The sequence below is a fragment of the Aptenodytes forsteri genome, unplaced genomic scaffold (assembly GCF_000699145.1).
Source record: "Aptenodytes forsteri isolate BGI_AS27 unplaced genomic scaffold, ASM69914v1 Scaffold34, whole genome shotgun sequence".
NCBI lineage: Eukaryota > Metazoa > Chordata > Aves > Sphenisciformes > Spheniscidae > Aptenodytes > Aptenodytes forsteri.
The window spans coordinates 470519-483835 of NW_008795038.1; the positions used below are offsets into that span (position 1 = coordinate 470519).

At 45.8% G+C, this 13317-nt stretch overlaps 1 protein-coding gene across 1 annotated transcript in view; it reads left to right on the forward strand.

Annotated features, from left to right (window-relative positions):
* RNF213 (ring finger protein 213) overlaps window positions 1-13317 on the forward strand; it is a 58445-nt gene that overhangs the window by 25720 nt on the left and 19408 nt on the right. Inside the window, exons 24-36 of the mRNA XM_009276826.2 lie at window positions 541-734; window positions 1130-1282; window positions 1979-5572; window positions 6485-6621; window positions 6944-7039; window positions 7491-7609; window positions 8185-8307; window positions 9024-9109; window positions 10526-10673; window positions 11034-11169; window positions 11604-11792; window positions 12260-12399; window positions 12838-12992. Of these exons, the coding sequence (XP_009275101.1) occupies window positions 541-734; window positions 1130-1282; window positions 1979-5572; window positions 6485-6621; window positions 6944-7039; window positions 7491-7609; window positions 8185-8307; window positions 9024-9109; window positions 10526-10673; window positions 11034-11169; window positions 11604-11792; window positions 12260-12399; window positions 12838-12992 (5270 nt within the window). The remainder of the gene's footprint in view (window positions 1-540; window positions 735-1129; window positions 1283-1978; window positions 5573-6484; window positions 6622-6943; window positions 7040-7490; window positions 7610-8184; window positions 8308-9023; window positions 9110-10525; window positions 10674-11033; window positions 11170-11603; window positions 11793-12259; window positions 12400-12837; window positions 12993-13317) is intronic.

The following is a 13317-nucleotide window of genomic DNA, read 5'->3' on the forward strand; positions in this document are numbered from 1 at the left end:
ATTAGTTTCTACAGGATAGGAAACTTGAGGGTGCTTTTATTTTTGACAACAACCATTTCCCCCCCCCCACGTTTCCCCCCGCAGATGCAGACTACAGCCAACCGCAGACAACAAACCCAAGTCATTGGCATTGCCCGAACGCTGGCAAAATTAGTTTCTACAGGATAGGAAACTTGAGGGTGCTTTTATTTTTGACAACAACCATTTCCCCCCCCCCATGTTTTTACTTTAGAAACAACCACATAATAGAATAGATTCAAGTCCTAATAAAAAGTAGTCTTTCTCAGGTAGTCTAAGCAAAACAAGCCATGTGGATGATGACAGCCTTCAGTAGCCAAGAGCAGCAATTGCTTTGATTCCAGGCTGCAGCTGCTCTAACCAGATTTAGGCTTTCTTCTTCTGGAATGCCTTTTAGGAAGGTTCAGAGATCTCAGAGGACAGGGTACTTAATAGAAAGAAGGCAGTCAGATGCTTATGACCTTAGTGTGATGTATTCGATATTGATGGCTTTAATTCTTTTGGTGTTTTTTATGATAACAGGAAAATCTCTGTATGTGAAGAGGCTACATGAGAGACTGCAAGCAGAGCAGCCTGACTATACAAAACTTCGGAAAACCATCAGACTAATTGAACCAGAAGTGGATGAAGATAAAGTGCTAAAATCTCTTCTGCCTTTTCTGAAGAGAAAACACCAGACAAAGCCCATGATATTCCATTTTGATATCACTTCTTCAGTAAGTACATCCCTCCCACAGGTGCCTTGTCCTAGAAGTTCTGTGTAGATCCTTGCAGAAGTTGTTTCTTTAAAGCTTTTCTTTCTTAGTAAGCCATTTCACTAGGACGTATTTTCTAATTGTTGTGTAAGTAACATAAAGAACTCTTTACCATCAAGGTGGTTGAACTCTGGAACAGGTTGCCCAGAGAAGCTGTAGAGTCTCCAACCTTGGGGATATTAAAAACCTGACTGGACATGGTCTTGAGCAACCTGCTCTAGCTCAGCCTGCTTTGAGCAGGGGGGTTGGACAAGGTGCTCTCCAGAGATCCTCTCCACCCTCAGCTGTTCTATGATTCTGTGAAGTTACGATGAGTAAATAAAGAGGAAATGCATTTGTGTCTTTTCTTGTGATAGGTACAAAGTGGAATTCCAGAGTTTCTATTCAAGCTGTTGGTTTTGCAGTATCTGACAGATAATAATGGAAATATGTGGCTACGACAGAAGTGCCATTTGTATATCATTGAAATCCTTGAGGTACCACCAGTGCCAAAGCAAGCAGCAAGACATGTATGTACACAGCAATACCTGATTTCTTTGAATTTCTCAGTCATTTTGCACATATGTTTGTACATATGAGTTGTAGAGACTATAACTGTAAACATAGCATGGGAATTCCCTGTTTGTATCAGGGTATACTGTGCATCTCCATTACAAAGTGGTGTCCCTGGTGTTGTACAAAGTGGTATTAAAACTAGACAGTAAATGATACCTGTTGTGGTTTTCTTGGGTTGGTAATTTCTGAAGGCCTGTTAGTCCAAGCCTCACTGCCCCACTGTAACATTTATAGGAAACATAAAAATGCAGAATCTAACCTTCCTCATGTTACTTTGCGTGTTTGAAAGTACTAGAATATTTATATGCAGCTATAAGAACAGAGTGTAGAAGTGACAGGGATAAATAACAACAGTTTCTTCGGTTTAGTTTTCTTTTTCTTTGAGGTAGCACTGAGAAGGGGCTGGAGGTAACAAAGGACTAATGTTACAGAAAGGAGACTGTAGGAGGAATAGGATTAATTGTTGTGATGCCCTTTAAGTGGAAAAAGTGATGCACAGGGGAAAAAGTGTCACGGTTGTATAGACTAGCTGCTGTTAATCAGCGAGGTCTGTGATTTTAGGCAAAAGTACTGTAAGAACAGATTAAATAAATTGAGGAAGATTAGGGCTACAGCTTTGTGATGACCTATTTTCTTTTCCTTTACTCCAGATGTCAGCGAGTCAGAAGTATAATTTCTTTGATGTGTTCCCTAAAGTAACATGCAAGTCTCCCAAAGAAGTACTAGAAATGGAGACACTTGAGAACCAGTCCGGGGATGTTTCAGACCCAGGAATGGACGAGGAGGAATTTTGCAGTGAGGCTTTCCAGAGACCTTTCCAGTACCTGAAAAGATTTGATCAGGGGTACAATCTGGACACATTCTGTTATGAAGCACACTCTGTGGAAGGGAACCCGGCAGAATGCCTGCAGCAGTTCCTCCTGCACTGTGGGATCGTAGATCCCTCCTGGTCAGAACTCCGAAACTTCACATGGTTTCTCAATGTTCAGTTGAGAGACTGTGAAGCTTCTGTCTTTTGCAACCCTGACTTTGTCCAGGACACTTTGCAAGGTTTCAAAAACTTTGTCGTTTCCTTCATGATTTTGATGGCAAGGGATTTTGCAACACCCTCCCTAAACATTTCTGATCAAAGTTCAGGAAGGCAGTCCTCCAACCTGGAGAACGTTGCAGAAGATGATCTTCTTCCTTTCCGCATTCGGAAAAAGTGGGAGTCTGAGCCTCATCCATATTTGTTTTTCAATGAAGATCGTGTGTCCATGACATTCATTGGTTTCCACTTTCAGCATAATGGCAGTGGCGGTGTTGATGCCATTAATCCTTTGAATGGCAACATTATCAAGAAAAATGTTATGACTTCACGGTTGTACAAAGGCTTGTTAATCCAAAGAGTTCCCTTCAATGTTCCATTTGATCAGTTGCCTCGTCATGAGAAGCTAGAGAAGCTTTGCATGGTTTTGGGAATCCCCTGGGTAACAGACCCTGATGAGACATACGAACTCACGACAGACAACGTGCTAAAAATCTTGGCTATTGAGATGCGATTCAGATGCAACATCCCAGTTGTCATCATGGGAGAAACAGGCTGTGGGAAAACCAGACTTATAAAGTTTCTGTGCAAGTTACGCAGAAGCTGTGTAGAGGTAGAGAACATGAAGCTTGTAAAAGTTCATGGAGGTACTACTGCAGAGATGATTTATGCCAGGATCAAAGAAGCAGAAGCCCTTGCTAAAAGGAATAAGGAGCAGCACGGGTTGGACACAGTCCTCTTTTTCGATGAAGCCAACACAACAGAGGCTGTAAGCAGCATCAAGGAAGTTCTGTGTGACCACACAGTACAGGGGAAGCCTTTGGTCTCTTGCTCTGGCTTGCAGATCATAGCAGCCTGCAACCCTTATCGTAAGCACACACCAAAGATGATTCAACGCTTGGAATTAGCTGGGTTGGGTTACCGTGTCAAAGCAGATGAGACGAAGGATAAGCTTGGATCAATTCCACTGAGACAGCTTGTGTACCGGGTCCATGCGCTCCCACCCAGCATGATCCCATTAGTGTGGGATTTTGGGCAGCTGAACAACTTAACTGAAAAAATGTACATACAACAGATTGTACAGAGAGTTACTGAACACGTCCCAATGAGGCAGCTTGAAGAAGAGGTAATTACAGAAGTGCTTTTTGCTTCCCAGCAATACATGAGGCAGAGGGATGATGAATGCAGCTTTGTCAGCCTGCGGGATGTGGAACGCTGCATGGAAGTTTTCAAGTGGTTTCACAAGCACAGTAAACTACTGCTGAGAGAACTGGAGAAGTACCTTGCCGAGAAGAGAGCTCCAAAGAGCACCGTTGAGAGAAATAACATTTTTTGGTCCTTAGTGCTGGCAGTTGGGGTCTGCTATCATGCATCCTTGGAAAAGAAGGAGGCATATAGGAGTACTATCAGCCAGGTCCTTCCAAAACCTTATGATACCCAGAAGAAGATTTTGGAAGAAATCTCCCTGATGCAGAGCTTATTCCTGAGTGGTGTGCACCTCCGAGATACCATAGCAAGAAACTTGGCCTTGAAGGAAAATGTCTTTATGATGGTCATCTGCATTGAGTTGAAAATCCCTCTTTTTCTTGTTGGGAAGCCTGGGAGCTCCAAATCCCTTGCGAAAACCATTGTGGCCGATGCTATGCAGGGCCAAGCAGCTTATTCAGATTTGTTCAAGGACCTGAAGCAGATCCATCTAGTGTCTTTTCAGTGCAGTCCTCTCTCCACTCCAGAGGGAATCATAGGCACTTTCAAGCACTGTGCTCGATTCCAGGAAGGGAAGAACTTGGAGGAGTATGTCTCAGTGGTGGTTTTGGATGAGATTGGGCTGGCAGAAGACTCTCCCAAAATGCCCTTGAAGACTTTGCATCCACTTTTGGAAGATGGCTGCATAGACGATGTCCCTCTTCCTCACAAAAAGGTTGGCTTCATCGGAATTTCCAACTGGGCTTTGGATCCTGCTAAAATGAATCGAGGCATCTTTGTCTCACGTGGTGACCCCAGCAAAGAAGAGCTCATAGAAAGTGCGAAGGGGATTTGTTGCTCAGCACGAGGGGCTTTGCAGAAGGTCGAACAGTATTTTTGTCACTTTGCAGATGCATATGAAAATATTTGCAAGGCCCAAGACAGGGAGTTCTTTGGTCTGCGTGACTACTACAGCCTCATAAAGATGTTTTTTGCCTTAGCTAAGAGCTCCAAAAGCGAGCCGACACCTCAAGACATAGCTGAAATTGTTCTTCGTAACTTTGGTGGCAAAGATGATGTCAATGCCTTGGAAATATTCACCTCACAGTTACCAGAAAAAGGAGAAATACGTGCTCGTGATATCAGTAGACTTGAGCTGGTACGACAAAACATTTACAGCAGTGGTCAGGATGGTGATTGCAGGTACCTGCTTGTGTTGACTGAGAATTATGCAGCACTGCAGATCCTCCAGCAAGCTTTTTTTACTGCCCGGCAACAGCCAGAAATTATCTTTGGCTCCAGTTTCCCCAAGGACCAAGAGTACACCCAGATATGCAGGAACATCAACCGTGTGAAGGTCTGCATGGAAACTGGCCAAATAGTTGTGCTCCTCAACTTGCAAAACCTTTATGAAAGCCTCTACGATGCCCTCAATCAATACTACGTGTACCTTGCTGGCCAGAAGTATGTTGATTTGGGACTGGGCACCCATCGGGTAAAGTGCCGAGTGCACCCGAAGTTCCGTTTGATAGTCATCGAGGAGAAAGACGTGGTATATAAGCACTTCCCCATACCACTGATCAACAGGCTGGAAAAGCACTACCTGGATATCAGTACTGTCCTGGACAAGGGGCAAAGAGAAACTGTGAAAGAGCTGAAGAAGTGGGTGTATGAGTTCACTGCAGCCAATACAGAAGAGCACTTCATAAGCAAGCAGAAATACAGCCCTTCTGATGTGTTTGTGGGCTACCACTCCAATACCTGTGCCTCAGTGGTCCTGCAGGCAACGGAAAGGCTGAAACCAGTGTGTCCTCCTAGTGAGCTCATGTCCTGCGTGAAGAAAGAAGCCCAGCTGGCACTGCTGAACTGCGCCACCCCGGACTCCGTGATCCGCCTCTGCAACTCGGTGGGTTTGTTTATGGCAGATTCTCTGGCCAATATATACTTCAAGCAGCAGCAACACACGTCTTTTGCAGACTTCCTCCGAGCTCACGTCCACACTGGGTCTGGGTACCAAATGGTCTTTACAGAGGTGAGTATCTTGCAGCGTCCTCTCAAAACCCTCCCAACCTGCACTGAGGTTTTCGGTTTATACTGCCAGGGCTGCATTATGGCTACACCCGAGTAAACTTGATAACGGCCTTGCTGCTTAGTGCCCAGATGTGCAGAGGTGGGTGTTTCAGCAGGTGTGTTGTTGCATCCTGAAGAATCTAATACCTCTGCTATGCATGAAGCAGTATTTGATGCTCCCTGGCAAGTGGGTTTTAAGTGAGTTTGGGCAGCTGATGCATCTCTTTACTTTGAAAGTAGTTCTGTCTCCGTGAACGCAGCCAGCAAAATGGCTACTGGCTGCAGAAAAAGTCGTGAGGAGCCTTTGAACCCTCATTTCTTTGTCTGCCTCTGGTCTTATAGATACAAAAGATTTTAATCCAGCGAAGCCACAAACAGCCAGAGATCTCGTGGGCCTTTAATGGGATAGCTCTGTTTTACTTTTGCCTAGTACCAGAACTAAAGAACTTCAGCTGAGATTGGCTGGAGAATTTCTCCCTCTCCTGCCTCACATGGAAACAATGTGCTTTCTCTTGGGGCTGGACTTGCTGCTCCCTGAGAGCGCTACAGGGAAGGCAGCCTAGCAGGGAAGGCACGCTACAGGGGTTCACAAGAAGTTTCTCAGAGCCTTGGCTGCCCCTTCTCAGCTGCCCCACTGCCCCATCTCTGGCAGCACCAAGAGTCATTGTGTCCAGCTACCCAGCAGTGGTCCTGGGTTGGTGTAACAGCCCATGTTGACCCTTTGCCTACTGGCAGGGCAAATAAATGTTTTTTTTTGGGGTGCAGTCCAGCTCTGCAGCAAGTTAGCAGCACCTGGGAGCATAGATGAGTAAGTCTCTACTGCCTTCCTGCTGCATTCCTGAGCAAAGAACGAACCTACGTCTTGTACTCCCAGGTCTCCACCTTCTCGAGGCTTCTCACCAGTGCTGATGCTGCTTGCCTGGAGAGAGAGGTGCAGGGTAAAGCGCAAAGGCCTCAAATCCTGTTCCTGCAGCAGTTTGACACAGAGTACTCGTTCCTGAAGGGCATCCGGTGAGTCTGGTTTTGCATTATCCTGCTCTCAGTACACTGTCATCTGGGTGGAAGATGCGCGGGCAGAACATTTGGAGTAACACATGCAGAAGAGGGAGGCAAGAGGCCGTGCTGTGCTGAACAGTGGACTGGCTCGGTGCAAACTGTATTAGCTCCATCATACTGAGATGGGTTTCTGAAGTTATACCATCCCTATAGGATGGGTGTTCTAATCTCTCCTGCCTGCAGCAGCCAAAGCTAGTGTGGAGTGACTACTTCTACAGTCTTAAATGTTTTACTTTTACACTTAGTGACTTCTTTTAAATCCCCTTTCACTCTTCAGAGATTTCCTTGATGCCACGTCAGGAAATAAAGTCCTTATTATTCAGACAGACTTTGAAGATGGCTCTCAAAATGCCCAGCTGATCGCCTCAGCCAAGTAAGTCAAGTGTGAAGCGGTTCCCAGCTAGCTGTTCTGCGTGGCGACTCCTCACCCCCATTTGATTGTTAGTGCTGTTTTGGGGATTTCAGAATCAGGAAAGTGTAATCCTATTTTTATTCTGTAGTGGAATGAATCTAGAAGCACTAATTGTATTTCAAATAATTATTCATAACCCAAGTCAAAATAAACTAAGCTGAGTCAAATTACCAGATAATCCCCTTTGAAGTGTGAATTCTTGCCATTGGCTGCAGAAGTCCTGAAGAGCTGGGGATCAGGGTTATCATTCGAGGCATAGCTAGAGGTGGCAGGCTTGGCACCTCGGAAGGGGTGAGCGAGTCACTTATGTCTATATGGGGGAAGAAATGTGCCCTCTTACAGAGGAAAGACTTGTGGCCGTGAACTTTTGTCTGTCTTTGATCTGTCAACAGCATTTCCTCTTTTGTTGTAGATACACTGTTGTTAATGAAATCAACAAGGTGGACCTGGGAGAAGCCTCTGTCTTTGTTTACTTTATTATGAAGCTTTCCCGGGTGGAAGGAGAAACATCCTATGTGGGATTCAATGGAGGTGGGTCTGGCCATCTGTTGCTCCTCACTCTTCAGCTGGCTTCAGGCAAACATACCAGAGCAACGTTTCTTTTGTTCACCTTCCTTTTTAATGCTTAAAATCTGGAATAAATGTGTCCTGTGGGTTGTCAGAGCTGCTTCCCTTACCCACAGGGACTGCCCCTGGGGGATTAGTAGCTTGGAGTCCTAGTCTTTGTGAGAGCACCTTGCCTTGCCCACAGACAGATGAGTCCTCTTTCTAGTCAGCTGGAGAGCAGCAAACAAACACGATGCTAACTGCATTGGCATGTTGTTCTCCAGGAGGTTCCTGAGTACATGCTTACGTGTTCTGCACTTTCCTGCTGTGTGTGGTGGGTTCTAAGAGCCTCAAAGCCCCAGTAGTGTGCATGCCCCGTCAGGCGGGGTAGTGTGCATTAGCATGTTCAAAGTGAATTGCTGCTTTCCCTTTCTACATCAAGAAGTGAGAGTAAGCGAGCTCTGAATGTGAACTGCTAGCCCACAGGTACTGGGAGATAATTCTTGGGAAGCTGCAGGCGTGAAATGATTTTTTTTTTTTTTTTTGTCCTCTGTCTTTAGGGCTGTGGCAGTCGGTGCATATAGATGATCTCCGCAGATCCAAGGACATGATCTCTGATATGACTGCCCTGCAGAACCTTACTATCAGCCAGATGTTCTGTGAGGATTCGGGTAAAACCAAAGGTAAGCTGCATGCCGGCTGTGCCAGCCAGTGGTGTTGATATGCCAGTGGGGAAAAGGGGAGATGTGGTCCCAGACTTGGTGCTAGTGAAACTTATGCCTGGTACAATGTATCTAATGATTTTTCTCTGCTCAGCAAAGGTTTTTTGTGGGGGTCACCACGTGGCTACCAACTTGTATTTGTATTTCGTTCGTTACTGCAACTTTGGGTCATCAAGGAAGCTAATTTGGTGGTTTCCCTTTTTCTTTTGACAAAAATGTGATATTTGCACTGCTCAGCACGCTGAGTGCTCTGTCTCACCATGGGAGGCAGCAGATGCAGCATGGCAGAGACCACTGACAGGGAGTCACTCAAGAGAATATCTCACTTGCATGAGCATAGATCTGTTCACCTAAATCTGTAGGAAGTTAGAAAAGACTTTTTCTTTCCCCTCAGTTTTTTCTTAGCTTTTTCCTTTCACCATACTGCCTTACAGGATTCTGTCAGAGCTTGGTGCATCAGCTCCGAGTGTCATATTTCTTCCAGTTCTTGCTGCATGAAGCCTGACAGCTCTAGCAGCTGCAGCTGTGTTTAGAGAGGTGGATCTCAGCCTCTCATGCAGGTGATAATGGACCTCTGACAGATGTTCTGCTGCGCTGGGATGCGGTTGCTAGATAAACTCTTACCTGACTGATGCAGAAGTGTACTGCTTCTTTCTAATAAAAATTCTACACCTTAGTTGTAGCTCTGCCTGTGAATGGAGAAGAACAGGAGAAGAACAAGGTGGAGGTTGAAACACCAGTGCCAGAAGCAGAGCACTATGAGGTCAGTTCAGAATACATTTGTTTGCTTCTCAGCTGTCAATACGGCTCTCTGCTCTTTGTCATCCATGAGTGCAACACACCTTTTGCATCCCCATTCACTTGAATTCCATCAGGAATACTATTTGCATCATGAACGTTAATGATCAGACACAAATTCCTCCCCCCCACAGCCCAGTCAAAATCAGCATCATTAAAGAAGTAAACCATTCTAAGGACCCTCTAATTCCTTAGTCATTTCATACTCCTAATTTTTAAAAATCAGTTTTAAAAGCATCTGTTGTCTTTCTACACCCTGAAGCTGAGAACTGTGATTCTGAGCCTGCCGCTCCAGCTGTTTGTGCTTTGAGGCGTGCATTTGAAGCCATGCTGGAGTTGGCTGTGGACTTTGCTGTGCTGCAGCCATGTTAAGGTTGGCTCACGTTCCCCTGACAGCATAAGCTGGAGGATGCCCAGTACGAGGGTGACTGCATGTGGCTTTTGCCTCTCTAGTGCCTAAGCATCTCCCAGGGAGGGCATATTTTCCCTAGTCATGTTTATAATTTCCACTTTTTTCCCTGAACTACTGAATTTTCCCCCTATAGGAGTCTTGTCTTAATACAAATGCTGTGTGTCCTGGTTTCAGCTGGGATAGAGTTAATTTTCTTCCTAGTAGCTGGTACAGTGCTGTGTTTTGGATTTAGCCTGAGAATAATGTGATAACACACCGATGTTTTAGTTGTTGCTGAGCAGTGTTTATACTAAGTCAAGGACTTTTCAGCTTCCCATACTCTGCCAGCGAGGAGGTGCACAAGAAGCTGGGAGGTGGCACAGCCAGGACAGCTGACCCAAACTGGCCAAAGGGATATTCAGTACCATATGACGTCATGCGCAGTATATAAGAAGGGTGGAGTTGGCTGGGAGGCAGCGATCGCTGCTCGGGGACTGGCTGGGTGTTGGTCGGCAGGTGGTGAGCGGTTGCATCACTTCTTTTTCTCTTTCCCTATTTTTTTGTTTTTCTCTCATTATTTTACTTTCCATTACAATTTATTATTAGTATTAGTATTATTATTTCAAGTATTAAACTGTTCTTATCTCAACCCACGAGTTTTCTTACTTTTGCTCTTCCGATTCTCTCCCCCGTCCCACTGGCGGGGGGGAGGGTGAACGAGCGGCTGGGTGGTGCTTAGTTGCCGACTGGGGTTAAACCACGACGTTGTTGCCTGTCAATTTGAAAGGGCCACAGAAGTTGCATCATGTACTTGATAGCAAAAGAAGAACTTAGATTTGCATCCTGAGGTGAGAGGAAAGTTAGGAAATGGGATGCCAGGGAAACAGGCCTTTTCTAGAGAGCACTGTAATTGTTTTAAGAGGGATGTGTTGGGGGCAAGGGTGTAAAACTGAAGAGTAATGAACTTGTTTTCATGCTGTTCTTGGGAAGGGTGAAATCCTGGACACTACTGTACTCCTGAGGACCTGTGTACAAAGTGCTGTGGGGATGCTACGGGACCAAAATGAAGATCTTAGTCGAAGCAGAAAGCGAATTAAGATTCTCCTTGGCCTTCTGTCCAAAGAGAATGACTTGAAAGGTGAGCACTCCCTGGCTGCAGCAGGTAGTGTCCCTGAGCATCTAGGGGACCACCAAAACATGTAAGTTAATTCATTGGGGACCCAAAGGTCAGTGGTCCTTGCTGTAGTGTAGACAAGGTGGATCTCCCAGGCAATCTCCCAAGAGTGTGTGTGTCTGTGCTCCAGTCAGTTGTTCCTTAGGCTTTAGGGACTTTTCCTGGAGTTCAGGCTTTTTCTCTGGCTGTGCTAGCTCTGGTGGCTGTTTTTTTTCCCCTTGGCCAATTATTGAAACAATTGTAAAATGCTGTGCTTGGTGTGATACTTGGGTTTGGATCCAATGCCAATAGAAGAGAAAATGCAAGTTCCCTGTTGTTTTCTAGCCTCTTTCCTGAAGATAACAAAGGCTCGTCTCTCCAACCTTTTGAAGAAGCAAGAAGAAAATTCCCTTCACCCAAAAAACTGGGTGCTTCGGGAGGCTTCCAATCTCAGTGCTCTCCAGGAGGCAGGCACCTTCAGGTGAGGACAGCAGCAATATCTTGTAACCTGCAGGCTTCCAAGAAAAGTCTGCAAATGGCAACTGTGCAGCAGACACAGCAGTTTTGTGTAATCTGAATATTTGCAGTGTCAGTCTCCAGTCTGTACTGGAAACTCTCCGAAGGCAGTTTTGTCCTCTCCTGGCTTCTAAGGGAGGGTGACTTACAGCTGAATGGGCTGTACTGGGACAGGAATGCACGAATGCACAAGTGCTTTGAGTGGAACAGTAGGATTACAGGCGAGCCACGAGTGAGAGAAGTGTAGGGTTTTTTGGAGGTATTTTTTCCCTTTAAAGGCAGGATTAAGACTTTCTCACATGCAAATGTCAGCAGTTTTTCAGGACAGCCACCTCCTGATTTGCTGATACCATTGCTCACCTTCCCTCTGGGTTTCTTGGTCTCTTTCTGCCCCCAAAGGCACACCTTGTGGAAGCGAGTCCAGAACGTGATCACTCCATTCCTGGCTCTCCTGATTGCTGTCATAGACAGAAATGGCAATCTGGAGCTGTTGGTCAGGCCGGCAGCTGAGTGGGTGACAAACCTGTGGATGTTCATCTTCAGTGATACAAAACTTCTGACTGTCCCTTACGGTGTGGGTAAGAACAGGTGAGCCACTGGAGAGAGCAGCAGGAGGGCTTGGCTGGCAGCACTGAGACCAGTCCAGCACTGGCTTTAAATCCACATGGGAGATTAACACTGTTGGTTGCTCCCCTGTGCTGCGCCGAAGGCAGCAGGGCAGTTCTCGGTGACTTCAGAAGTCTGTTCTTCCTACCTTATCCCCAGTACCTCCTGGGCTTTGCTCTCTAGCTCTTGGCATGCTCACACTTCTTACCCAGCCCTTGAAGCCTACGTGTCCTGCCATTACAGCCCTTTTGCCAGGGAATGCTTACTGAGTAAGTCCTAATGCTACACACTTGGCAGGATCAGCTGTATTAATGAGTCCTTCACTTCTTTCCCCTTCCCTCATCTCCTTCTAGGGCTAATTTCTTGCTTTCTGCAGCTTCCTGCCTCTGTTGTCTGAATGTGTTTCCCGGGCAAAAGCCCAGTGCGTTAATGACCTTTTAATCTCCTAGCTCTCAGCCAGAGATCATTCTGGTGCAGAACAACATGATGGTGTCTGCTGATGCTGGGAATGAGATGCCCTTCAGCTGGAGGATAAAGGAGTACTTGGATGAGATGTGGTTGGAAGCTCAATACATCCAAAACACTGAAGGTGAGAGCCTGGCTTGAGCTCGTGACACGGAGCATCTCCATCCACCTGCCCTGTAAACTCTGGTTTGTCGCTACCGTGCCTCTACCTTTTTGTGACCCTGGAGTCACCTTCAATCCCTCTGTGCTCATATGAGCCAGCAGAGCTTTGTGCAACTAGCTTTTCTTTGTGCTTCTCACTATTAGTCTTTCTCACATACTCTGTGCCCTTGTATTCAAAATGCTGTGGAAATGCCAAGAGTTAATGACAAGATGAGATTCCATAAATATGACACTGGTGCCTGGGCTGAGGCCTGGCCTCAAATCCCTTGTTAGTGCTCTGAATGAGGGGAGTGCTGTATGCATCAGCGATTAATTAGGTGTCAGTCTCTTTAGGATAGAAACTGTTTCAAACCCAGCCTCCTCCTAATGTTCAGCTTTTCTCTGCATTCTCATTTTCCAGACCAAGCTGAGAAGTTTGTGGATATCTTCCAGGAAACTGCACTAGGAAAATTTATCTCTGCTCTGACTGAGGAAGAAAGGCAGATGCTCTTCCAGCGCTATATCACAGACTTTATTGTCTTGACCATTGGTGTGTCCTCCCCAGAGGAGCTGCAGGTCAGTGTCTGGAACAAGAGCTGGAAACCCTTTGTATGGAGAGAAGAGCGTGATGCCCGTGAACATGCCTTTCTGTATCAATCTTGCCTTCTCAGCCAAAATCCCCTTCTGAGACAGACTAATAGCAAGGTAGCCACAAAGCAGATGCATTTGACACTGTGTGGTTGCTGAAATTGCTGAGACCTTACTCAGAAAAGCACTTCCATAGGAGCACCTATAAAAATTGACACATCGTTTAAGGCTATCTTTGTAAAGTACTGATTCTCTTCTTTCAGAGAATTTTGCCAGGATTTCCAGTACAAAATGAATTATGAAAGTTCTTTTT